This window comes from Opisthocomus hoazin, chromosome 9 (assembly GCF_030867145.1).
Source record: "Opisthocomus hoazin isolate bOpiHoa1 chromosome 9, bOpiHoa1.hap1, whole genome shotgun sequence".
NCBI classification, from domain to species: Eukaryota; Metazoa; Chordata; class Aves; order Opisthocomiformes; family Opisthocomidae; genus Opisthocomus; species Opisthocomus hoazin.
Window position 1 is genome coordinate 39,725,688 of NC_134422.1, and position 27,756 is coordinate 39,753,443.

Consider the following 27,756-nt stretch of genomic DNA (forward strand, 5'->3'; position numbering starts at 1 on the left):
CATCTTTTGGAATAAGCCTGTAAGGAAACTGTGACTATGGAGATCTAAAAATCAGCAGGACCGTATCCCTTACTGTTGAAGGTCGTGTATGAGAGAAGGAAATCCAACAGGAAAATTAGTCTTGGGTAAAACGGTCCCAGTGGATTCTGTCTTCTGTAGACTTGTTGCGTGTTTTGCAAATTCAGATTCTTGTAGGAGAAATATGGTGTCAGAATTTAAAAACAGGTAGCATTTTCTGACAGAAGCACTAAATAGAAAATGTAGACCATATTTCTAAGACAGTTTGGACAGCCAATACAAATGTAAGGTAACTGGAATTGAGTAGATGTCATGGTAAGTTTTTGGTACTTGAGACGAGCCTTTGAAGATCCATTATATCTTAACTACTGTTCGTGTATTTTTCTAGTTAGCACAAATACCGAGGTGAAAAGGAAGTGTGAACATAGTACTGAAGGAACACAAAATCACTGGAAAAGTACGGTTTAATTTAGTTACAGCTCTGCATGTCAAGCAGAATTATTTGTTTTTGAGAACTAATTCTTGTCTGGTTTTGTTCAACAATCTAGAATCCATTATTACTGCGGTTTCCAAAGACATAACAGCCTATCACACAGTGTTCCTTACGGCCATACTGGGAGGTACCGTTGTCATTATCATTGGATTTTTTGCTGTTCTTCTTTGTTACTGCAGGTAAGCAAAAAGAGAGCCTCTAATAAGCTCAGCATGAATGGAATTTAAGGTTGATAAAATAGTCTTTTGAAGTTGAGACTTGTTTCCTTAGCTAAACTGTAATGCGTAGCCTGATATTTCTTGAAAAATTACAGTTGTTATAGGACTTCATTTTAAGTTTGATGTCACATAACACTAAACTTTTTAACAAAAATCTACTCTTCAGCTCTGGTAGTCAACAGTCTAGTATTTCTTAGTATGTTCTACAGTCACCTTGCTTCTCTTTTGCATAGGGATAAATGTGGTCAGACGCGAAAGAAGGAAAAAAATACAGCTAAGCTGGAGGTCATAAAAAGAGACCAGACAACATCAACAACTCACATAAGTCACATCAATGCTGTCAAAGGGCCTTTAAAGTTGGAGGATAAGTCACAGTTATATACACCGAAGACTTCTTCATACAGCCCTCAAAGAAGGGTGTCCGTAGACACGGAAGATGGAAAATCACGAGACAATTTCAGAATCTACACTGAGGATGCTTCTTATCAGTCAACCTGTCAGACTGGTCAGTCAAGAAATTCAGCCCATTCATTGGAACCTAATGCTGGGGTTAGGCACTTACAGCAGCCAAAGCATAGTAACAGTACCATTTCCCAGGCTCCTAGAGACCTTCAAGACCAAAACAGATACCTTTCACTGAAAGAGGAGATGTATGGGCTTTCCCATATCCCAGAACATTTAATGCATATTTACAATCAACCTATTGCTATTCTTCAACCCTCTGACCTTTTCCACTCCCCAGAACAGCTGCATCCTGCTAAATCAGCCACTTTGCCAAGAAAAGGGCAGTTAGTATATAGCCCCATGATGGAACCCATGGGTCGTGACAGTTACATGCAAACGTTACCAAAAATGCCAGTGCATGCTCATCCACAGCCTTCTGTCTGCAGAGATGAAAACAGTACGTTAGATGGTGAAGAGGGCTTACCTTCTCAAACGTCGAACTGGGGCCGGTACACTAATAGCTTATTGGAATCTGTCTCTGTTCCTGGGACATTAAATGAAGCAGTTGTAATGACTCCGTTTTCATCTGAACTTCAAGGTATTTCAGAACAAACATTATTGGAACTCTCTAAAGGAAAACCATCTCCGCACCCTCGAGCATGGTTTGTGTCCCTGGATGGAAAGCCGATCGCTCAAGTGAGGCATTCTTTCATAGATCTGAAAAAGGGCAGAAAAACAGAGAGTAATGATACCAGTCTGGACTCTGGTGTGGACATGAATGAGCATCATCCTAGTAGGAAATTGGAGAGAGAGAAAACTTTCATAAAAAATATGCCACATTCTAAGATCCTTTACTTGGAAGATCTGGATCTGAGCAGCAGTGAAAGTGGGACCACTGTTTGCACTCCAGAGGACCAGGCTGTGAGGCACCTTCTGGATGGAGGGAACGGGCAGGTCATAGAACAGCGTGAGGAAGAAGGTCTAAGAAGAAAAACTGTGTCAGGGACTCATGAATCTGCTATTCCTTCCGCTAAAAAAAGGGATAGACCGTCTATCACAAAAAAAGATAGCAAAACCAATATCTGGAAGAAAAGAGAGGAGAGGCCGCTTATTCCTATAAATTAAAACACAATGTGCTTTGTGGTGTTGCTCTCCCTGCTGGTTATTGACCTCTTGGCTGCTTCTGTAATTCTGCAGTGTTGAGTTTACAAGGGGAGTGTTGTTTTCTAGTATCAAGAAAAGTTACATTGTTTTTTTTTTAAGATACAGAGTTACTAAACTTCAGCTGGGCAATTGATACTCAGTGTGAATGGAAAACAGGGAAATGCTACTATTAAAACTTTTCCAGGTCGTAATTTTTCTGGCAGTATAGGGAAGGCCCACATTTTAATTAGCCTGTCATTCTTGGACTCACCTCTGGGAATGCACGGTGAGAAATGTAGGCACGTGTTTTAATTTTTTCGTACTTGTTGCTAATGCATTGGTAGACTAGTTAAAGCCATTCCTCAGCCTTGTTCCTAATCAATGTGACCATCTGTACAGTATTTTGTATGTGAACTTTTCTAGGGATCTGTTACTACTTCTTTGTATAACGTAACATGTTTCATCAGTTAGTCCCACGACACCAGCAGATGAGCTCTGTTGGGTTTATCAGCGGAGCTCTACAGCATTCCTGCCCTCCCTGTGTGCCATTCCTTACAGCAGCAGCAGAAGGATGAAGTGTACAAGCTCTGTGGCTGCTGCTGTTCATGGTCCCTGCTGTCATAAGATGTTGCCCATCTGCATTGTTTTCATCTGCTTTGTTACGAACTGTGGACGTTGAAGACTGGCATTTGCTGTGAAGTGTCCCCATCCAGCAGAAAAGGACGGGTGCTGGCAGCATTCAGAGCTGCTGCTACTACTGATCCCAGTGTCTCGTTTTGGCTTTGTCGTCAGTTAAAATCTTCTCTTCTGCATGCTGTTGGGCCGGTTGAGCCCCACAACATGGTCGTGAACCCCTGCAGATTTGTAAGTTAGAGTTTGGCCCGTAATGAAAAAGTATGCAAGTTTAGACAAATTATGCCTTTGAAATAGTTTCATTTAGCAGGAACATTTGGCGCTGTTGCTTTTTATTTTATGTTTAAAAAAAAAAAAGTGGAAGATCATTGGAAGTTTATGTGCCTACATTTTGCCGACCTGAGCTACTTTTGTCTAGGTTGTGCATCGCAGAGGGGTTAAATAAGCTTTAAAAGTTGGGGGGCTTTATGAGCATGAGAGGAGTTTGCAAAATTTGGTCTGTAATGCAATATAAATACTACTTATGACTCATCTTAGAGTTAAATTTACCAAAAGTCATGAATGCATGAAATGTAACTAAGATATGTATAGAGGAAGGAAAAGGCCATCAGAATATTCTTTATTTTTAATGTTCATCTTGTCAAAGTGATCGTTTCAACTTTGGCTAACAGAAAAGTAGATGCATCCCTTAATGTGCTTCATGTAGTGTGTAGAATGTCTTTCTGTGGCTTTGAAGCTGTTTCCCTGATGAAATAAGTTCTAGCATTTTGGCTTTGGCGGTTTGATTATAAATCATCCTAAAAGAGCTTTGTAAGTATTTCCCTTAAAACTTGGTTAAGGTTCTGTACCAAGACCCAAACATACAGTGCCTCTACCTGAGTTGTCTGAGGGTTGTCTGCCCTGTTGTAGTACCCTCAAGAGTTGGGAAATATCCTATGCAGCTGGGCTTCTGGGATTATTTACTCAGGAAATGTTACTGTGAAATATGTCTGTGTTGGGATTGTCAGTTGTCTGGTCCTGTTTCTAGAAGAATGTGCAAGGTAACCAGAATGGTACTAGCAATGCATCAGTCCAGCTTCTTCTGGTGTGCAGTTCCTTCCTGAGCAACAGATGATGTTCCTATTGAGTTCACAGGTATGAAACTGCAAAACAAATTTGAGGTAGGTATGCAAAAAAGTCTATAATTATATAGTTGGCCAAAAGTATCTGGTTTAATTATATGATTCATCTGCTTGATGGCTTATCATATTAGCATGCCTTTGGTGCTATTTTTAGGTACCTGTAATTCAATTTTCCTATACCAAATACATTTATGCAATACTTTTTTTCTGCATGCAGTTCCACTGGATTTTTTTTTGTGCGGATTTTAGTTATGACTAACTTCCTAGCCCCAAATATTGATATTTTCATCCTTTGCTTTGTTAGATACATTAGCAGAAATCAAATTAAATATTCTGAGTGCAGATGCACCTTTCTTCTGAAAGCTGCTTTGACTTTTGAGGTTTAATATTGCCCTGTTCTTGGAGAGAGAATATTCCAACCCCTAACATTCTGTGATTCTGTGATTCTATATTCTGTTGAACATAACAGAAAATCCCTGAAAAGCTAGTGTTTTCGAGGTGTTAATACTAAATGGATACGTGTCTACTTGCAATTTTGTTCCCCTACAGTAACTTGTATTGCAGATTTTTTCAATGCATTTTTTTCATTGTGTATACCAAAAAGTTAATTCCTCAAACTTGTATCATTTAAAATTACATGGCTTTATTCATGTGAGTTCAAAGGATCATAGTTTAGCGCTCCAGTGTTCTTGTTCTGCATCTGAGTACGTGTCTGGTCACCAAAGAAAAAGGATTAGAAATGTTGAAAAGATCACTTGTAACTTTGGGACTTAAAGTAACAGAGCCAAGAGGCATACTGGTGTAGTGCAGATTTTCGTCTTCTTCGCTAGCTGGTCAAGAGCCAAGAGTAGAGTTTGGTTCTGTAGCATTGTTCTAAGGGAACTTTTGGCTGTCTGGATTAGTCACAGTTTTACTCTGCGCATATGATAGTACAAAATGGCCCCTTTAGAGGCTGTGCATCAGTGATGCCCTTCAGCTTTTAGCCAACAAAGCAGGTCAGAGTGGAACATATCTTCTTGCAAGAGTTTCTTGCTGCTAGGCTGCTTAGTCATAGGAAGAAAGATGGAATAAACTTTTCTGAAAAAGAGGCATCTCATCACATACAGGATTGGTATCTGTACTAGATAGTAGCTCCTCCCTTGCCTGATGAGGGTGTAGGCATTTCTTTTAGTAGAATATTTAAATTCTTTTCTGGAGAGGGCATGCTGAGTTCTGGTAACACTATTTCCAAAGCTGTCTTTAGCTGTGGCGTCTATCCATGCGAGTCAAGCAACAACTATCTTTGCTTGCTTTGTAGATCCTATGTAGGCCAATGTCTCTGTGTGTAACTTGCTAGCATTTATTGCATGGTGTCTTTTGCTGCTGGTAACACTTGAAAAGTGTTAAACTTTTCTAGAGTCAAGTTTTATATTAAAAATAAATACTTAACTTGTTTTCTGGGTCAGAATATGAGAAAACAGTTCTGTAGAGGTAAGTTAATGCTGCAGTTGTATCTGCAAAGAGAAATGCTACGTGAAAACAGCTGATGCCCCTAAGTACACAATGACATGGAATTCTTCCTTGGCCCTGTCATGTGCATTAAATCTTAGATTTTAAAAACTCTATATAACTCTAAAATTTTTAGAATTATACTTCATATTTATATTCAGTACTTGCTGAATATATTATCTGAGTCTTCATGTTCAAGTGTATGTAGGAATTGATGCACTGGAAACCTGTATTACCTATTAGCAACTGGAGTTCTTTTTCGGTTTAGATCATGAGAAAAAGGAGGTTGACTACACTGCATTCTAAAAATTTTAATTCCAGACATAACCATACGTAATGTGTAACATTTGTGGAAAAGACAAAATATTATAATGGAGTTTATCTTAGTTGTCAAACTAATGCTTTTCTATATTTCTCTATAAGATTTCAACATAAGAGTTTATAGGAACCACTGAATTTATTTTTTAAGATTTTTTTTTCATGTTGGCTCAGTATTGCAGCACGAACAGAGCGCTGAAAGGCTAGTGCTAAAATTAGGTCTATAAAAATAAGTAGCAAGGATTTGTGGCACAATGCTCTTGGAAAGATTGGGGAAACATTCAGAGGTTTTGACTTCTTTGAATCTGAAGGTTGATTACTTTGAGAAGAAGTAGTGGGCCGTGCCTGAAGCACCTTCGAAGTAAGCCCACTCTAAGAAGAGGGCATTGAGTGGGAAAATTGGAAAGGACAGAGCTTCTTTCTGATGCTTGATTCCAAACTGATACGTATTTGTGCTTTGGTGGAATTGATTCTTTAAGAACACCACAAATGTTTGCAAGAATTATGTCTTGGCTCTTCACAAAAAGCTTCTTGAGCTGTCAGCTTTTGAGGAAAAAAAAAAAGTGTACATACAGTTTTTAGTGAAGGTGTTAGGTAGATACAGAACACTCAAGACCAAATTTTGTTGTGTATTTAAGGTGACAGGTGGTTAATAAACCTCAGGACAGTTTCCCCACCATGATTGCAATACATGATGTTGAGTTTCTTCTTGCAGAAGGGTTATACCTGTTCCAGCTCTTATCTGGTTTTCTGAGGTGGTTAACTGAGTTGGCCAAAGCTTGATTCTGCAGATTAATTAACGTTGCTTAGGTCAGTACTTTGATGTATCATCAATCAAGGGAGGTGATCAGGCTAAATAGTGTGCAGCTGTATGCACATTAAGCTGGATATGTTACCTAGAATAAGCTAATTGACAGTAATTTTCAGATTGTTATCAAATGCCACATGTTATAGAAGTTAAAAAAAAGGAGGAGGGGATCACTTAAGAAATCCATTGGATTAACAGGAAAAAATTCTTTGTAGTACTGTTAGAAAATAAAAGAACTCTGGTATCTTACAAACCTGAAAGCACAACTGATGTGTTGATTAGGGACATTAGTTACTGATGTAGAGCTAGGGATGATGCACAAAAAATAATCCAGGATGTAGGAATGAAAATGTTTAGTTGTCTACTTTGTTTTTATGCAGTGATTTGTACCAAAGAGGATGGGATGAATGGGCACCAGTCTAAACTCTTCTCATTAGTTAAAAAGTGAAACAGGTTAATAATACTACTGATGTAACACTGTGCAAATAAAAGGGCAGTGCACTACATCCATTGTCTAGTACTGCGTATGAAACATTGCATACTAGGAAAATCTGAAGGTAAGTTAGCCTGCTGAAGTGCCTTTCTCTTTCATCAGACTTATTTTATCAGTGGGACACCTGACTATCTGAAAAGCACATTATGGGTTTTTTTTCTGTTAGCCAAAACCCCCTTAGTTCATACTTACGACTATGTAGCTTTTAAAATAGTTCAAAGGCAGATCTAGTGTTTTTTATGTTGGAATACTGACTCCTGCATGTTGATGATGATGAGTGTTGTAAACGTTTGTTTTTTGTATTTTATGTTTGAAAAGAAATTAAAATATATCTTTAGCAATCTGAACAGTAGTATCTTTTAAAAAAGCACATATGGGATCTGATTCAACTTCGTAAGTCAAGAGAAAGCGTCTTGAAGTCACTGGATTTACAGATATGAAACTGACTGGGATTTTAACTTCAAAAATGAAATTAATATGTTTATATATATATATATATAAACTATTATAATGATAAAAATCCTTTTTTCAGCTGCTAACCTTCCTTGCCAGTAGAAGCAGAAAGGGTATGGAGATAGGTACTTAATTCTTATTTTTGGAACCAATTTTTATCTCAATTTGGAGCCTAACCTGCTTTATTTATATAACCTAAGCTTCTGCTTTTTTATTTTTTTAATTCAGTGGAATTATGTAAAACAGGGCTATGCCTACAGAGTTAAAAATGAGCATTCTTTTATAGTAGTTTGCACTAATTTGTGCCACGCTTCTAACAGTAGGCAGCTACATTTATGTTAAAGAACTTACATGAAAGGTAGTTTAAATTACTTTAATCTGAGCTTCATTTTCTTTTAAAAGCAGTATTCAGTGTGTCCTGATTACAAAAAAAAAATGGCTTCAAATTTTTTTGAAGACTGGCAGGGGAAAACTGTGTCATTATTTTTAGTTTTACCACTCTCAGCTTGAAAATTGTTTTACCAAATGAATTTTTTTTTCAGTCAAAGACTTATTGAACATTCCTGTTTTCCCCCTCCCCAAAACGTACTGGTACTTTATTCCCCAGTTAACTGATTCAATTCCTTTGAGACACTTGTTGCACTTCAATCCATGTTAGAACAGTAATATTTTTACATCTTGTTATTGTGTAGAAAGACACTTTTTAGTGCTTATTAGAGCATGGAGTTCATAAAAATCCTGGCTCTGAGATGCTGAAACACAGGTGGACTGATGGCGCTGACTGTGCTCACCACCTTGCACGTTGGAGCCTTATGTTCAACAAACACTTCATTACCTTGGCAATGGTTTTCAAAAACATTCTAGTATGGATATTGTTCATGTAAAACATGCTTGATATTCGGCATCCTGGTTTTAAGTATTTCTACCTTTTTATATTTTGTCAGAGGTGTCTTTTCATCTCTGTATTTACTACAGTATCAGTGTATCTGTTGCTGGAAATGTAAGATTTGTAAAATGTTATAGCTTATGCAATCTAATAAAAGTTTTAAAAAGTCATCAGTGCCTTTAGTTTTATTTGAATGCCTTTGAAGTCACACGTTGTGTAGGAACATACCTGTCTCACTTAACACTTTTTCTAAATGTCACTAAAAATGTCTGTTTCTGTCATCATAATTCCAATAACAAAGGAATGTTATTGTCCTTAAGTTTACCAATTCTAATTCAGCCACATTCTCTGTTTCATTTCTACTGAAGACAGACATCTATAGCTGCATTAAATCCAATTCCTGTTGCTTGGCTATTCCTTCTGATTTTGTTACAATTGGAAAGGGGTACCCACAGAAGAATATTATTTCACGTTTTGCTCTTAATGTGTAATCTCTCTGTCTCCGTTCTTTTCTTTAGAGACTTTCTGTAGCTCTGAGAACAAGTAAAACATTATTTCTGTATGTCTGCACAGTGCATAAGACCGAGACATCAATTCCAGCCACGACTAAGCTCAGAGTGCTTAAACCCAGGTAGAAGACGACAATATTGTGATATAGAAGAGCTTAAGCTAAACTTGAAGGTGTAATGTCCTATTCTTAATTGTACCTAACACTAGTATTTCTTAAGCCTTTTTCTTTTATAAGCTTCACAAAAGCCGCAGTTTGGTATCTTCACCAGTCTTCAGAAACCCTGCAAGACTGCAGGCAAGCACATTGCAAAGGTTTTCCTGCCATGGGGGGCACTTGCATGTGTTGCATGTTCACTCCTTTAATGTTCTGAGAAGCTACAGTCTTCTGGTAAAATACTGGTTTTCTTCTTCCTCTCACAGAATAACATTTTATTGTCAACCTTCCTGAGAAGGCAATTTTTTAAACTATTGCAAATCCATTAGATACTTTAAAATAGATGGAGTGAACTTTCTCTCTACAGGAAGCTAAAGAAAGCTCAGGAATTTTATTTCCAGTTCAACAAAAGAGAACTGTATTTGCTGTGATATTTCACTTCCATGTTAAAATTAGGTAGCTGGGTCATCAGGTGATCTGTAAATGCAAATAAATATCAAGATTGACTGAAGTTGGATTTGTTCTGTCATCCCAGAAAACACAAAATCCAAGCTACAGACATTACTCATTTAAATAAGAGTTTAAAGTATGTGTGAGTAGATGATATTGTTTTGATTGTGCTAAATAAGTTGTTAGATACGCTATCACATTTTGATTCCTATTAAAGCATAAGGAAATATAAATGGAAAAAGTGAAGTTGCCAGTTTGGCAAAGCTTCAACAGAATATTCCCCTTTTTCTTAGATTCTCAGAATAAAACTTGAAAAATTGCAGGTTCTTATTAACAGCTGGCAACTGGGTTAAAGTAAAAAGATTCCTTGTTCAATTGGGTTTTATATTTACATTTACTGCAGGTATTAAATCTTCATTAAACTTATTGGGAATATAGACCTTAAAGAAAACTAAAATTTATTTAATATATTAGCATTTAGTCAGTAATTGTTAGACTCAGGAGTTCTTTGGCTTGGCCATCTGTACGTGATTGTAAACGGCTAAGTGGGTTATTTTATTTGGAGGCTTAGCTCCTCTTGAGCACCAACTACTAGGAAACCATAGCCGATATTACAGAATGTACCTGATACTATAAATAGGGTTTTTTCCATCTTGCTTTTGCTATTCTGTATTTGCAAATAGCATATTTGATATAATTTCTTTCAGGGAGAATATTTAGATGAGTCTGGCTTGATTTATTACACCACTGATTAAGAACTGTTACCCAACTGGTCTTTCAAGAATATAAAGGCTTTCTACATTTTATAGTTATTTGAGTAATTCACTTAATTAAAAGGTCAAAACTTGCAAGTAAAAAATAATGACAATTTTACCAGTATATGGCTATTTCTTGAAATACATCCACAAAAGCTAAATCAGTTTCTCTGTTTATTTGAAAGCAGCTAATATGAGTATTTCTTAACAGCATTGAGTTACATTTCTGTAGTACCTACAGTTCATGACATCTGATTATTCCCTTACTAATTTATTTCTTGGTCTCTAAGAAATCCTGTGTGTGAAGTATAAAAGTAACAATACGTTATCTGGAAGAAGACAATCATGAGCTGGTATGCAGTGGAATTCCTTTCAATAATGAATCTATTTTTGTTGTTTTAAAGTTTGGTTGATTGTATTTAGGTGGTGGTCTTTAGGAGCCTCTGCCTGGCATTTCCTACATCCTTATTGTGCTTTTATGAGGAATAGCTTGCGGTGCACAAATTTATTTCAAAATTAAGCTCACTGGGGTATCTTAGAATTGTGAAATTATTATAGCCATCTTTTTAACAAGTAACTACTTTGTTTATATTGCCACTGTCCAAACTGATGCTGACTTCTCAAAGTATTAGCAATGTCATCCTTTTTAATGGTACTGGACTTCGCAGAAAATACTGTTTTTTCAAAAGAGCTTAGAGAGTAATCCTTACTATGCCTGGAAAAATCACTTAGATTTTTACTGCTGTTCTGATCAGATTCTCCTGAATGGAGGTTGCTAAAAAATCTTAGAATTAAATAATTTTGCGACTTTGGCACGTATCTGTTAGGAAGTTTTTTGAAGCTACTTTGAGAACTTTCTGATGTATATTCAGATGGTATTTGAGAAATAATCGATTTCCAGATACACAGATTTCTGGTTCTACTTGCTTTGCAAGTTTGCTAGCGTTTGCATGAGAACCTGGTGGGCAGTCTCCGTGTTTGGCTGGCGTATCCTTCAAAGTCAGAGGATTGTATGCGACATATTCATCAAGAGGACATGTGTTTCTTTGCTGCAGTAGCCAACTGTCAATACATTCCCTCTGAAACTTAAAAGAAAGAAAGGTCAGCTGTTGCATAATATTTCTTAGGTAAATATGGACTAATCAATTTTTCTTGCCTATAACAGTAATTCAGTTCTGACAGGAACTTCACTGATTGCTATGGGGGCTCTGTTGCTTATGTAGAGAATGAATAGATTCTAAATTTTGCACCCTGACAAGCTGAAGACAGTTACTTAAAATTTTACGGACTGCTGCAAACTGGATATTTAAATACCATTTTTAAAGGTGCTGCAAATACCAAGTTATTTAGCTGTAAAAGATAACATAATTACACGTACATTCGCTACTATAAGGAATCCATGATGACTCTGCTAGCCTTCCCTTTCAGCTTAATTCCCATTTTGATTCTGTTCCATTCCAATCCTGGACTTAGATGGCAGTAATGTAACTACTGAGATTGTAACCAAGATTCTGCAAGTGAGCAAGGAGTTTGAATTTGTATTACCACTGTCATCTCATCAGTGACGAAGTACTGCTCATCACGTAAGCTAGCTTGAGTTACACAAATCTGAAAAGGACTGTCTTCTCTGAACTCGCTGAAGGGTGCTGGTACAGACTAGCAGAGCTGAGCTTCACAGTTTGGCTAAGTAATATGTGTTTCCAAATGAAACTTGCTGCAGGCTCACAAAAGGCTCCCCAGCTTTCAGCTCTCAACTTTCTCGGCTCCTTTTTGCACAACATATACTGAGACAGAGCACAGCTCCACTGCTGAGTGTTTGAAATGGCAAACTACTTAGAGGATGTAAACGTGCCTCTCAAACACTGGGAAGGTGGGAACTGACTGATTAAGAAGCACAGAAAGAATCTGGTTATTTTGGCTTCAGCAAACCTGAACAGGCAAGATTTCAGACTCTAAACCTAATCCTGTAGTCTGTTTTGGGTAGTAGTTGATATTCCTGTAGTTTTTAATTCTAAGTGATTAATGTTTGAATAAGTATCTCGGTCATTCTTTTCAGTAGCTTTTTTTAATAGAAGTGTAAGGTAAGGGTAAAAGCCTGATCAGCTAATAGTGGTGATGTTTTTGTATGGTATAGAAGAATCTATCTTGCAATTATCTGTATTATAAACAGATGTTCATAGTACATGGCTACAGAAATATCTTCAGTGTTTCTTTTCTAAGATGATCCTGGAATGTTAACCTGTAATCCTTTCTGAAAGTTTTTTAAATGCTGATCTTTTATGCGTGCAGTACCTGCATCGGTAGTACTGTTTTTCTGATGAGAATCCTTGTGCACCAATTTGGCAGATAGAGATGAGAAGAAGCTTTTATTTCTCTCTGTATCATCTGTTTCATTTCTGTACAATAAAGTTGTCAGTGATGTTCTGAGCATCATTTGCGAGTGAAAAACTGAGCATTTCTTGAAATACTGTTAATCACAGGATATTTTCACTATGAAAATTTAAAATACTGTTCAGTATTTTTACTAAGAGTTTCTAAACTACATGAAGAGAATTACTTAGTTTTCTAGTTGTGTTTATTTTTAACTATGTTAAGATGGCTTGTTGCTTTATTGTAACTATTAATTACTGTGTGCTTATTCAAAATATGTTTATTGCCTTTTCTTCAGATACTGTTAAAGTAAAGAAACTGTTAAGACTTTCATGTTTCATAAACAGATAGTATGGAAAAAGACAAGCATCTTACTTCTCCTGAAGGTATAATATCTCTTCTTTACTAGTATTTATTGGGTTAAAGCTTTTAAATATTCTTCCTTGGGCTGATAATTCTGGAAACTGTTGAAGAGTTCTCCATTTCTTACTGCTCTTCTGTAATGTGTAAAAGTAATCGAGACACATCAAACTCGAGAAAGGATAAACACTTTTGTAAAGGATGAAAAGAGGGACTAAGAACTGTTCAACAAATCTGTTTCCGAACTATTTTTGGTGTGGCAAATACAATTAACCATCTTAAGTTAAATGTCTTATTCAGGATTTTGTAAAGCCTGGAGAAAAGAATGTCAACTTGAAGTCTTCAGCTGGCACTTGGAGCCATTCTCCATTGTGAGAGAACTCTCTCAAACTTAAAATGCTGATATTTCTGGAAATCTAGAGACAAAATGGCAGCAAAATTAACTTCTAAGTACATCCATTTATGGTTGTTACGGTAATCTGAATTCACTGATGTTTACTTTCTTGCTGCTTTGATTCTGCATAGTGAATTAATGGTATAAATAAACCAGCTACCTGTATCTCAGTCGGCAAGGCACGCAGCTGCGACAACGGTGAGCTAGGATGTATTTGTGTCTGCTGTCCCTATAAGGGTGCCATGGTACAACATACACAGGCAGAGGACAATTAAGCTCTCTCGGTTCATGGAATTTTTTTCGCTTATCTCAGTATCTTTCTGTAGCTACTTAGCTTGTAGCTAAGTAAGTCTATAATGCCATGCAAGGTCTGTGTGATTTGTGTACGGGGAATAGAGATCAGTTAGTATTAAATATAATAAATAAAAATGTGAGAATGGCAGAAGTCAGTGAAACATTCATGACACAGGTGATGCTCAACACACTCAGTACACCTAAAAGGAGAAACAAAACCACATTGTCAGAATCAGGAGCTAGGTTGACAAGCAGTTAATGCTGTATTGTAAAGTAGTAGGTGAATTAAATTCCTATTCCGAACAGGAAAAGAAGAATCACAGATACATACTACCGAATCATTTGGAGATGTACTGCACTAAATGAGAGTTTAAAAATGTTTACCGTGGATATTAATTTGTTTACAAAGCACATGTTGTCTACTCTGTAGGTGAAATCAGTTACTTGTAATAAAAGCAGAGAGATAAGCGAAAAGCTGTCAGATATTCTCAAAGACATAGCACTGTCAAAATCTTGGTTTAAAAATACTTGTAGCACTTTCGTACAATTGGAAATACTCTGCAGTTATTACATGGGATTGCAAGGTGCCCATCCAGTCCTGTTTTCTCTGTTGCAGTCACAAGTTGTTTAGCATTTCTAAGTTGTTCTAGAATGAGCCGTAGAGGCTTAACCAGACACTTCACTACAGAGTCATTCTGCAGTTTATCTTGGTGGTCAGCCAGATTTTTGTACATTTTATGTGAATGTTTTTACCACAGCTGTATCTACGAAAAATGAATACTGATTTCTGTAATCTCTCCAGAAGCATATAAGAAAAATCACATAGCAATGCTAAGTGGTCTTCCTTTTCCTTTTGCTCCTTCCTTCCACCCACATTTTAACTCATAGGATTGCTAATTTTTTCACATTGGAAAAGGACTATAACAAATGTCAGGTATTTTTTTCATTGTGTGTTGAAGCTAGCTATATTAGCAGATCTTGTAACACTTATTCTATAATTAGAAAGGTAGCAAGACAAAGAACAAATTGTGTACTTCAGCTGCACTAAGTGATGGGAAGCATTTTCATTAGTAGCTCCTTCTGACAGATGGGACAAGCATCCTCTTCATCCATTTCTTTCTGATCAATGCATCTTATCTTTCCCCTGTACTGTTTGTGAGAAGAGTTTCCTCTGAATTTTGTGTTCATTCATGATGCAATCACTGAAGCACACTTTCAATTTCTCTTTCCAGAATACCCAACTTAAAAGTATTTAGCAAAAGTAAACACAAAAATTAAGAGCATTTTGGCAGAACTGCACTTAGCTCATTTGTAATAGTTCATCTGTGAAATACAGTGGGTACTTGCTGTCAAATATATGCAGAACGTTCCAGCCCCCAAAAGTGTTGTAAATAGTTTTTTATAACTTGCACAGAAACTATTAATAATACTGCTTATGCAAGTTCTTATCCCAAATGGCGTCCAAGGCAAAAATGAATCAGAAATGTTTCTAGACTGTGAAGTTTTCAATAATTGTTTAGTAAGTTAAATTTAGTTCACTAAATGTATTGGTTGAAGCCGTGTTTGATCCAAAAAGGCCTTTTATAGATATGTTTTAAGTCAGAGTAAAAATGTTTTTGCTTGTAAGTACTGGAAATGAACAACTATGGTGGATTTTCTAGAAATACTATTTCTTGGAAAAATAAATAGTATAGTGTTTTTCTCTCTAGTGACCTCCTAAAAAAAAAAAAAAAAACAAACCTCAACAAATCAAAAACCCAAAGAATTGAATGAAGCCTGGCACAATCTTCTGAAACATGGAATAATAAAGTAGCAAACATTATTTCCTTGGTATAATTTGTGATGCTTGTGAATTGAATCTATTTTGCTTCTCATTCAAGATTCAAGAGGCTAATCTCAACCAAATGCTGACACTGAAGGGAGTTCCTTGAAGTTTACTTATTTTCACAAGGAGAAAGTGGTGCAAGGTAGAGAATTCCCCTGCTAACAGCCAGCTTCAGCAAATGAATTTGCTCCCTGAAACTCCTTGTGGTTACAGTTCTGATACCACACATCACCATATTTCATAGCCAGAAATCAGTTACAAATTTTAGTGATGAGTTAAGATGAAAACCAGCTCACTTTCTACAGAAGTTATTTTGCCTGTACACAGCTTCAGAAAGTAAAATGTTCTGTAATCTAGTTCAGATGGAAAAATAAAAGTTAGGTTCTGACTATGTACAAGATGTTTGGTTTTATATGTAAATATTTTTTTGAAAAGTAACTCTTTGAATGGTGGCCATTCTTTAAGGCTTGTTTGTATTTAGCTGCTTTGTTGCTACTTGGGAAAAGATCTCTACACTATTTTGTGGGATGTTTATGCTGTTTGTGGTGTTTGAGTTCCTGAAGTTCTAGGAAAGGAGATCTACCAAACCACTTGAGGTTCTGGCTCATCAGAGCCTAAAATACTGACTCATGTCAGAAGGCCAACCTGGCTGTACGGCTTATACTCTCTGGATTAAAAAGCTTTGTGGGTTTGGTGACAGAAAGCCACAAATGTCAAAATCAGTCGAGGATTACATTTTGCACAGCTTACTTTCTTCACAAACCCGTAAGTTTGAGGGGGACTTTTCATGACATCGGCAGCATTCATGAAATACTAGAGTCTAGATGATGTGAAAGCAGGAATGTTGCCCGAAGCTAGAGAAGTCGTTGCGGTTTTATCAGCTTATGCTGGCGGACTCGCTACACGAAAGTAGTGGAAGATGAACTGTAGTTCTGTAGTTAATTTCTTATTAAATGAAGCAGCAGATTTGTCAGTGTCTACCCACTAGGAGTATCTTGAGAGCACTGGATTAACAAGGTGTTTTTATAATCAAATAGCTTCTACAGTATGTATTTGAAATTGTCACTACTTCATTTTTCCTGAAACTGCAGTTGTAATCACTGGTATAACACAAAGTATTGTGTGTCAGAAAAAATTAAATAAATTGGAAAATTCCTGAGAGCACTAAACTTTTTTTAAGTGCAGGTGGGAGAGGAGGAACAAGACTGATCTGTAAAGAAATTCTGTCAAAAATCCAGAGGGCATTGCTTTGTGTATTTAAAGTTTAGAAGCTCTACGTGCAAGCCATAAAGGAGAGGGTAATACTGCAATTCATGATCTCTCGGCAATTGGTACTTTTTCAGCACTATCCTACAATTTATAATCAAAACATCAATGTAAAGTTAGTTAGTGGTTAGTTTAACTGTACGAGTTAGAGGGAGTAGCCTTGTAAGAGTCTTAGAGTCTTCCAGAGGAAGTATTGATTGTGTGAATAGATGAGAGAAGCCAAGTAGTCTTACTGCAGTAAATGCAGTTTAATAAGTTTAAATGAATTGAAAAAATGAGTTTAAATCAAGGGCGTAGCTCCTAGCTTGTGTTCCTGTCCCTTCTCGTGCTTGTTTGATTTCTTTGGTGACCTGGTTCCAGTGCCAAACCCAGTAGTTTTCTGTTGACTTAGTGGGATTTGGTTGAGCCTATGGAGCACCCAGACCAGTGATAGACCCTGGACAGTGGAGGGGGGCGGCAGCTTTCACCCATTTCTGTGCGATGCCTGTGGGGCTGCGGCGAGAGCAGCGTGGGTTTCCTGTCATGCCTGAAAGGGGTCTGGGGTGACTGTTGTGGGCACCAGGTTTATCTTTGCGGTGACATAAACACATCTGCTATGAGAAACGTATTTACTGTTTGCACGGGTACTGAAAACAGACGAGCAGCGTCCTGTCGGTAGCTCCGGCAGGCTGGGAAGGAGAGGCCAGCGTAGGAGCGCTTTGCCCCGCTGTTAGCCGCAGTTCTCCTCTGCAGCCGGAGGCCGGGCCCCGCGGCTCCCCGCTCCCCTCAGGCCGGCCCGCAGAGGCGGCAGCCGCGGCCGCTTCCCGCCGCCCCTTGAGGCGATCGCTGCCCGGCGCGGCGAGCGGCTGCCCTGACGCTTTCCCTCAGCGGCAGGATCTGCTCGGATCTGCACCTGTGTTTTGTGGTTTTTTTCCTCCTTGGTGCTTTTTTTAACGCGCTTGAGGGACGACGTGTGTTTTATTACGCGCTTTTTGTAAGGCAAAAGGGCGCGTTTAGCGGCGAGGCGGGCGGGTGTCCTGTGCGTCGCGGTCGGGAGGGGGAACTGTTGCACTCCCTGCAGTCTGCACAGCGTGTTCGTCTTCACTTGGCGTTAAATATTTGTGTCAATTCGCCGAACAGTTGGTAGTCACGAGTCTTTTGATAATATCAAAGTAATTTGTGTAATTTTTTACTGGAATATAAACAGATACAATACAGTGGGGGGAGGGGGGGAGGTGCGTGTCTACCTCCCCTTTGTGTTTTTTAAAGGTGTAACCAAGACTTTTTGTCCTCTGCTAGGCTTCCCTGAAATGCCTTTTTATTTCAGAAGTGACTAAGTCCCGCTGGGAAGCGGCAGGGATGGGGCAGAGCTCCCAGAAAGGCAGGCAGCGTCAGCGGAGGGGCCCCTGCCATGCCGGAGGAGTCGAGGTGAGGTTATGGGGCAGCAGCCGGACTCTGGGGCCTGGCAGAATGGCTGCCCCCCCCCCCCCCCCCCCCCCCATGCCAGATGGTGAGGGGAAAGCGCTGATGGAGAAAAGCTGATCTAGCTGCAAGACCCTGATCCAGATCAGCGCAGAGGTGAGAACAAGGTTAGAAAGGTTTTTTTGAACGCTAGGTTCATAAAAGAAGCAGCCGGGGACACTTCTGACTGTCGGGTGGTGTGGAAGGCACCAGCTACACAGGGACACGATACAGTGACTCGGGTGTGTGTGTCACAAATGATATGTTAGTCAAGTGGACAAGTCAAACTGGGAGGACTGAAGTGGCTGTTTTTAACTAAGTGGTGTGTCAAATAATCCTCAGAATTTATTCTTTCAGCAAGTTCCTAAGGTCCCTGCCAGCAGGATGAGGCTAAAGGGCAGGGAGCTGGAAGGGGATCAATAGACAAAGCCCCTCAGTGCAACATTCTTAAGCAAAGTCTTCAGCATGCAATTTTTAGCTAGGTATCACAGACTTTTTGCAAATCTTCTGGACCAGCTTGTTCATGTCCTTTTCCTTGTCTTCACCACTGTGCCGTCTGTCCTGAATGATGTTCTAGGAAATAAAAAAATTATGTTTCACTTCCCTCCCCTCCCCCCACTAGACATATGATATCATAGAGTTAACAGTAATACAGAAATGCATAGTGTCTGCTCCGAGGGAAGAGGAATTTTAAGAATAGTTAAGGCCAATCCATGGTCTTGTGATTTTTACAATTCTCAATGCGCGGTTACCTAGCAATGCATGTACCTTTGAAGGATGTGATTACAAACATAATATGAAGCACAAAGTTTCGACCTTTGTTGAACTTCTCCAGAGAAAGAGCTTCATAAAAGAAATTGTTGCAGTAAATGTAACAGATTAACAGCTACTTGCGCATATTTTGGCTACACAGTTTTCCTAAGTCATGCTATAGGGAGTCCTTCCAGTAAGCAAATGTAGAATGTTGTTATATTTGTTTATTATATGTAACACATGACAGACCATTCCTATTTGCAGTTACAAACTGTTCTATGACATGACACAAGATATCTCATTTTGCTCTTACAAATTGATTGCCTTTTGAACTGTTGTTATTCTAGAGCTGGTCTGGTATTTATTCACCTTTTGTTCTGTCTTTCTGGGCATCCTCAGATCTGGTACATGTGTTCGTAATTGTCATCCTCTTGAAATGTTACAAAATGCAAAATGACACTATTTTCTTCACCATCAAAGCAGATCAGCCAGTACAGATCTTTGCCAGCATGTCTAGCAGCTTGAAGAGCATATTCTTATACGAGAACCCTCACACTATGTGGCAAGATCCAGCTGTATTAATGATCTCTAGAAATAACTGTTGCATAATGGTGCATTTTTTCTAATGTTCTTTGAGCTGGCATATGCCTCTTGATTTGTTTTACTGTGTTTTAAGGCAATGAGAGCTTCATCTTTAATGTCAGTGCATAAAAGCTTCTTGAACCGCTAAGTTTTGTTGACTTTGTAAGAGGTACAGGTAGGTGGCATCGTCCATCTGTCTTCGTCTCTCTGAACTCTTACCATGGAGTGTCCAGACAACAGTGGATTATTTCACCCTTATGGGATGCGATTTTGAATGCTACTGGAACCCAGTTCTGAATCTAATTTTGAAGTTGAAAGTAGGAGAAAATTTCACTTCCCACCTCTGTGGAAGGTCAAATCTCCATTCTTTGCTACTTGGAAAGTCTCTGATTTCTAGAATTTAAGCTACATGAAATCATACAGGAAAAGGAACTCTGCCCCTGTCTTGTTGAAATTGTGCTGTTGTAAGTCAAGATTTATTGGGCCAGAGAGCAGGAAGGTGATTTTTTAGCTTGCTAGTTTATATGCTGGTCTGTGCATGTGTTTTTTGGATGATCCCTCTGTGTTAAACATCATTGAACAAAATATGAGCAAATAGAAGACAGATATGTGATCTTAAATATTTCCTTTTCCAGGTAAAGGTCCTAATTAGAAATTTTATGCTTTATTCATTATGTTCTCCAAGCAGATTTTGGGTTCTTTTCCATGTTCTGGCAGCTGTTGGATACAGAGGGTGAAGAATACCTCTACCACTACTCGCTTTCTCGCTTCATTCTCTTGAAACTTACTGTGAAGTACTGACCTTCCCATTTCTGGGGAGAAAAAGGTTAATGTGCCAATGAAAATATAAGATATCTCTCCTGTTGGAGATACTAACTTAGTGTAAAAAAACCTAAGTATTGTAAGTCTTAAAAAGTAGTATGACCTTGTGGCTTGATGGTAGACCAGGACTAAGGAGAATCTAATCTTCCTGGTTCTTTTATAGACTTCCTGAGTGACCTTGAGCAAAACTGCTCAGTGCCTCAGTTTTCTATAGGGTGTGTTTCCTTTATCCTCTTCCCTGGCTTGTCTGTTTAGACTGATCCCCCTGCTTAAGGAAGGGGGAGTTCAGGACTTTCGGTATGTTTTGAATGAGTTCTCTCAGTATAGAATGACAGCGACACAGTGCAGCTAGTTTCTGCTTTCTAATAATCGTTAAACAGTGATCATAAGTTTGGGATTTGAATTTGTTCAACAGAACACCGACTTCTGTGAGCTCCCAGAACTGAACAGTAGTTTTTGAGTAAAGCCACACAGGTACCGATCTCTGGCAGACATCAGCTAGCTGCATTCTTTGCACTTAATTTCAGAAGCTGTAAATGTAAGAAACAACAACAAAAACCCCAAATCGGAAAACCTACTTTGCCTCTTCCTCTGTACCAGAAGTGTGAAGCTTATGTTCTGACGGACACCTGGAACAGAGCACAGCATTGATAAATTGGGGCAGATCTGCAGTGGCACGTTGTGTGTTCAGTCTTGCCAGTAATCGTGGCTGGATGCTGTTTTAAAATATATTTTTAATAAATATGGGAATACTGTTTGCTCTTGCTTACATTCTTATATTGACACCATCAGCATGAACTGCAGTGTGATTTCCTGACTCCTAAATTATTGAACCATTGTTAATATACTGCTGTTTAAGAGGAATAGGGTTCTGAGTGTGAAACACAAAACTTTATTATATACTGCCCTGTATTAATGCTGGTCTAGGGGCAGCAAAATAACCCAACAAATTAAAATCTTTTCCATAAAAAGAATTTGAAGCGCTACAGTTGCTGATGCCTCACCCACAACTGCAGATTTGGAGTTTTTTCTTTCAGTTACCTAGTGTGAGGATGATGGATTATATTTTTTTTCTTTTTTTCCCTTGCATCCATCTCCAGTTGACAGAACTAGAAATGTTCGCCATTATGTCAGTGAAGATACTGAAAAATTACTTTTTAACTGGTGTTATCTTATCCACAAAGTGAGCACATCAAAAGGAAGAATTTGGTTTCTTGAATCTTTGCTCATAATCTTGTCAACCTTGTGTTTGTTTTCACTGTTTTGTTTGTTTGTTTTTTTCCCCCAACAATCACAGGAAAAAAAAGTCTGAGGTTTTTTGTTTTTTTTTTTTTTTTTTTTTTTAATTTTGTTTTGGTGCCGTTTGACTGGTTTTGTAACTATATGGTGCAAAGTAAATCAGGTAAGTATTCTACCAATTTAAAACAGTGTGATTCTTGTTACAAGGTTATTATAGGAATGCTGCATACAGTATCTGGCAGGGCAGTAAGGACATTATCCTAACACTAATGTGCAAATACATATTTCAAGAGATATGTTTTTTCTTGGGGGGGTCAGTCCATCATCTTACTTTACAACAGTTTGTCTAGAAGGCCTGCAGCTAAACAAAACTGCCAAATGAACTGCTAGTGGGAAAAGTTGTGTGTAATGTTTTATACAATATGTGACCTTTAAAAGTCTACTTCAGAAGCGGAGCAGAGGAATAATTACTAAGAAAAATTTATTTTGGCACCATAAAGTGAAGTAGTCTTGATACTGCTGACCACTGAGTCATTTCAAGTGATATGAAACTAAGTTCAGTGTGTGATACGTAATTCTTCCACTCCGCTTTTACTTGAGTTTGTACAAATGACAGTGTCTAGCAGGGACTGGGATTTGAAAAAGTACATTTTTAATGACATTATGAAAAGATTAGTACTGACAAGTTTTTATATGTATTTCCTATGTGGGGCCAACTCTTCCAGCCCATTTCCTTCAGTGATATCTGGAGAGGATCTGATAAGCTTTATACTGCTTTTCACAGGTCAAAGGGCATTGTCTTCCCCTTCAGTCCAGCTGCCAACAACAAAGTCAGACATATGTTATCACCATCACACAGGAAGCTGTGAGCCTGCTTGTGTTCAACAAAGTACAAATACAGGAAGAGCGTCAGGTTAGTTAAAAGCTGATGGAGCCCTGCTAAGGTAGTATATAGCTAATAATACTATAACCCAGTAATACTATTCTGTGTGCTCTGTGTGTATGTTTCAGTGTCACAGAAGCACGGTAATCTACGATTGATTGGTTTAATTTTACTACAGTCAAAGCACAGATATTCATTTAATCCCTTTTACAAGTGGTATCATCTTCTGAGGTGGGGTGGCTTAATGTTAAAAGAATAATGACTTAGTAAAGAGCAAAGCTGCAGTGGGATTAAGTGATAATGAATTGAACACGAAGTTCATCTGAACAGATACAATTTCATACTGCCAGTTAACAAACAGGATGTGAGTTGCCTTAAATTCGTTCTAGATTCCCTTATTTTAACATACAGTATGTTGTATATCAAGATTAAAATTATGTACAGTATTTAGCAAGCTCATATAATGAAATGCTGTTGGTCATGCCACCTTAGTGTTGGTGAAAGTGGCATTTCCACTTCTCTGCAATTTTGGAATGTGAAATCGGCTTAATAGGAGCGTTGTGTTTTCAGCACTGATGGCCAGTATTTTGTAACCCTGTTCACCAGTGCTAAATTTGGATCTATTTGCAGCTTGTCTTCTGCTTCCGGTACATTGTTTACTGTTTCAGGAAAGTCTTCGCGATACATTACACTAGTTCCCATCCTCTGGCTTTTGCTCAGCACAGAACAAGTCAGGTCAGGCACACCGAGTTCCCGAGTCTCTGAGGACCTATTGAAGCTCTGCTACGATGTACTGCTACTACCTGGAAGTTCTAGGCCACACTATAAATAACACATACAGCTATCTGTGGGAATAGAGGACTGCAGCAGTAGAGTTAAGCCCGCTGCTTGCCCGTGCTGCCCGGAAAGTAAGGGATGGAGTCTCTTCTCGTGCCAGTGAGTGCAGCACTGCATCAGTGAACTGTCTTACTGCATTTTGTCCCATCTCTTCTACTTGCTCTATCTTTGTTTTCACATCCTCAGTGGCTATGCCGAGAGCTTCATACACTTTCCGAAGGGCCTTAAAATGATTTGCTTCCTCTATTGAGATCACTAGATTACTTTAAATGTGAAACCAGCACTTGAGCTTTAGCCACCCCAAAGTATAGATCCGGCATCCAGTGCCAGCGTCCTGCCACTTTGGAGTGCTGTGTGGACAGAAACAGTAAGCAGATATGAAAGTCTCATGCACAGGTGTGATAGATGAGTACATAGGACTGTGTCACGACTCAAACCCCAACTCCCAAGTTCCTAGTCTGCCTGTGCGTCTAGCAGGGGACGCCAAGAGCAAGAAACGGTGCGTTAACAGCATCTGAAGCTCTGAGGCCACGGTAAAGCTTTTCACCTAACCCAAGGAATGGCACCAGCTGGGGCAAGAGATTGTCCCTAAAGACTACTGGCATTAAGCCCTACTTTAGGTCACTGCCCTGAGGTGGAGAATAGGAGTAGCAATAATACTTACTTGAGATTTGAATCATGACCTATGTGAAACAGTCCATCGTGGCAAGTAACTGTTGCAGTTCCACTATGAACAGCTGGCCTCTACTCACATTCCTGCTATGATCCTGTCAGTCTCTTCTCTTTTACGTGTGAGTGAAAGCACTTGAACGATTTCACAGGATTCTCTATTATGGTCTGTATCATTGCTGCAGACTTCATTTGTGCATGTGTAAACGTCTGGTTTTCCAATACCTCAGAAATGTTTGTCAACATGTTGCTGGGGGGATGGAAGAGGAGGAGGAAGTGGACTGTTAACAGTAAGATATTATCTACCAGCTGGAAAAGAGACGTGTGACCACATGGCATGACAGAGCTCGTGCCTGTGTAGACGGAATGAGTGGATATGTACCTGTAGTAGTGACAAGCATGACTCAAGGTAGGAACAAGGACAGGCAACAGAATGGAAGATAGGATGCTGCATGAAAAATGAAATGAGAGTTATGGTTTCAGCCAAGAGTATGGCCGTATCGATACAGATCTGCTTTCAGCTTGGCTAAAACCAGTGCACCTTTCTATGATTTCTAACTGAGATATTCATCACTATGGCAATCCATAAGTCATACTCCGCATCCCTTCTTAGCTAAAATCCAAGTGCTGAAAAACCTGTGCTTGCTGATAGATTAAAAGGTAAAAGATGTCAGTGAGGAAATGCCTGGAGTTAGACATATGGTGAAACTGGAGAAAAAAGAGATGAGGCTAAGGAAGAGCTTTTATTCAGTTGGCATTTAAACTGCTTGTTTAGTGCAGATGGCCCACTCAAAGAAGGGATATTTGGAGAAGTTTGCTTACGGTTCGACAGGAAATATGAATGGGATTATTTTTCTTCTGCAAGCTTTGAATTTTTTTGAGTGCTCAGTCTTTTGAGCAAAGATAGATGATGGAGTAATTCGAGTTGGAACTTCTGAGATCTGGTAATTTGGTTAGATAAGGTTGGAGTAGGTAGGCTGTCTGTACGATTTATCATCTTAACTACTCGGAACCTTTTGAGCTTTGTCTATCTACAGTTCATAGAAGTGTCATTAAACACGTCTAGTTGTTCTGATGTTCTAGAAGATTGATTCTTAACAATGCTAGTCAAAGCTTTGTTGTGCTTAATACAGATCTCTGTAACCCCCAGTGAAACTCTGAGCTGTATATACATGCAAACTGGAGATATTGGAGATGCTGTGAAGAAAAATGTTTCGAAACACATCTGATGACTCTGCCCTTTCCTAACTATCCCTTTTGTGAAACAAACAAGAGAGCTTTTCTGTCTTGATGGCCTTATCTTTATGAAGGTTTATATAGATAACTTTGGAATATTATCAATGCATGAAGGGGTAGTTCAGAGCATTTGTAGTCTGAAAATTTTCAGAAAGTGGTTTGCCCAGGCATTTTAAATGTTGCTTTGCATGTTGGAAGCAATAGGCGCTCTCCCAGTTATGCTCAGTAGAAGGCTTCTTAGCTTAGACCAGTACGGCTGCACAGAGTTGGCAGCCCGTCAGAACTCTGAACTCTGGTTGTGTTCTGGACCCCAAATGCTTCTTCAATCTGCATAGCAGAAACAAAACCCTTCCAGGTTTTATGCTAAAATCGTGACACTTGCTGAGACAAGGGTGAATCTGCTGCTAGGTTTATCAAATGAAGAAGGGACACTGTACCAAGGGATAAAGTCAGACTGCTAAGGAGCTGAGAAGAGATGCTACCTGACAACAGCTCCCCTCAACTGAGATCTAAATGTGAAGGGGTGAGAGGTAGGCAGTGCGAGTAATTTGGGCTGGAAGTTGTGTCCTACTGCGCTGGTTTTCAAAACCAAGCAACAAGAGGGAAGGAATGAACGATTAGCTGGGTGAATTTACGTTGTAAATACAGTCCTTAAGTGACAGAGGTGGAAGGAATTCATATTGACCAATAAACACTTGTTTTTCTGATCTTGTGCAATTTTATCTGATGGCTACCTTTCTGTCTAAGTTAAGACAGAGAGAATCTTGACTAAAGGAAACCAAATAACTATTACAGAGAGCAAGCATGAGCAGAATACTATCACTACAGTATACCACTATACTATGATTCTTTTCTTCATGTGACGTCTGTTCTGATTCTGGGAAGAAATTAGCCAAAAATAATTCAATCTAAATTATTTCATTCCAGTCTCACGATCTTGCTAAAGGAATTTTATTTGGACGGAAAGCTACTTCAAACTGCACAGTATCCCATTGTGAAACTGTGCTTGTTTTCTAATCGCTTGTCACAAGAGGGCGTTAGAGTTCTTTACAATTTATAAAAGCTGGTGTTCCGCGGTAACAATGAGCGGGTGGTTTCGTTGGGTTTTTTGGGGGTTTTCTTGAGGATAAAAGAAGTCCTTCTCATTATGGTTTATTGTTGGATTGTACTGTTTTTTAAATGATAGAATATGAAATTGTTGAAAAGCTTAGGTTAAAACAGCAAGCAGTTAGTAAGAAAACAGTTGTTCTATGCTGGTTTTTACTTTGTAGTTCCATGGCAACTAAATAATTGTAAAAATTATAATGTAAAAAGCATTCTTTGGCATGGTTATACCGTTAAGCAGTGAAATTCATGGAATAGGAGTTGGGAGGAAATCTCTGTGAGAAACTAATTTCTTTAGGGAACCATCACAAAGTGAATCCACGTCATCAGCTGAGCAGGCTAAAGTAACTGAAATAATGACGCTTTGTCCACATGGGACACCATCTCTGTTTATGGTGGTATTTGTAGGATGCCTCCATCCTGTATAAAGGCTCTCCTCCTGTTTGTAGAGTGACAAAGATTGTTGCCCTGTTTCAGAATCCTCACTGTGAACAGGTTTTGGAAAAAGTAATAATAGAACTCGAGGTCCTTTTTATTTTCCTGGATAATCTCTGAAGACTCTGAGAGGTTAGTGAATTCTGTGCATCCCTGGCTCACTCATGCACTTCTAAGCATGCAGATCCAGGAGGAGGAGTGCATTCTTGGAAATATTTGAGGGAAATATTTTGCTGGTCGCTTTTTAAACAACACTTCTTCCATGCACAGGAGCAATGCATCCCCCTGAGAAAGAAATTTAGCAAAGGAGGCAGGAGACCTGCATGGTTAAACAAGGAGCTTCTAGCGGAGATCAGGCAGAAGAGAAAGGTGCATGGCATGTGGAAAGAGGGACAGGCCACTTGGGAAGAGTACAGAAACGTAGTGAGAGCATGCAGGGATGCGACGAGGAAGGCCAAGGCTCACCTGGAATTGAAGCTGGCAAGGGATGTCAAAAACAACAAGAAGGGCTTCTTCAACTACATCAGCAGCAAAAGGAAGGCTAGGGACAACGTGGGGCCGCTGCTGAATGAGGCGGGTGTCCTGGTGACGGAGGATGCGGAGAAGGCAGAGCTACTGAATGCCTTCTTTGCTTCAGTCTTCAGTGCTAAGACTGGCCCTCAGGAATCCCAGGCCCCGGAGGTAAGAGAAGAAGCCTACAGAGAGGACGACTTTCCCTTGGTCGAGGAGGACTGTGTGAGGGATCGCTTAAGCGATCTGGATGTCCACAAATCCATGGGCCCCGATGGAATGCACCCACGAGTGCTGAGGGAGCTGGCGGATGTCATTGCTGAGCCACTCTCCATCATCTTTGAGAGGTCCT

At 39.0% G+C, this 27,756-nt stretch overlaps 1 protein-coding gene and 2 pseudogenes across 1 annotated transcript in view; 1 reads left to right on the forward strand and 2 right to left on the reverse strand.

The window, feature by feature from the left end:
- Nucleotides 1-8,678, forward strand: part of FAM171B (family with sequence similarity 171 member B) — a 37,199-nt gene extending 28,521 nt beyond the window's left edge. Inside the window, exons 7-8 of the mRNA XM_075430546.1 lie at nucleotides 567-690; nucleotides 963-8,678. Of these exons, the coding sequence (XP_075286661.1) occupies nucleotides 567-690; nucleotides 963-2,298 (1,460 nt within the window). The 3' untranslated portion in view covers nucleotides 2,299-8,678. The remainder of the gene's footprint in view (nucleotides 1-566; nucleotides 691-962) is intronic.
- A 2,050-nt stretch (nucleotides 8,679-10,728) lies between these two features.
- Nucleotides 10,729-12,683, reverse strand: LOC142362447 (E3 ubiquitin-protein ligase ZSWIM2-like; annotated as a pseudogene).
- Nucleotides 12,684-13,126: 443 nt separating this feature from the next.
- LOC142362448 (E3 ubiquitin-protein ligase ZSWIM2-like) overlaps nucleotides 13,127-27,756 on the reverse strand; it is a 122,431-nt pseudogene continuing 107,801 nt past the window's right edge.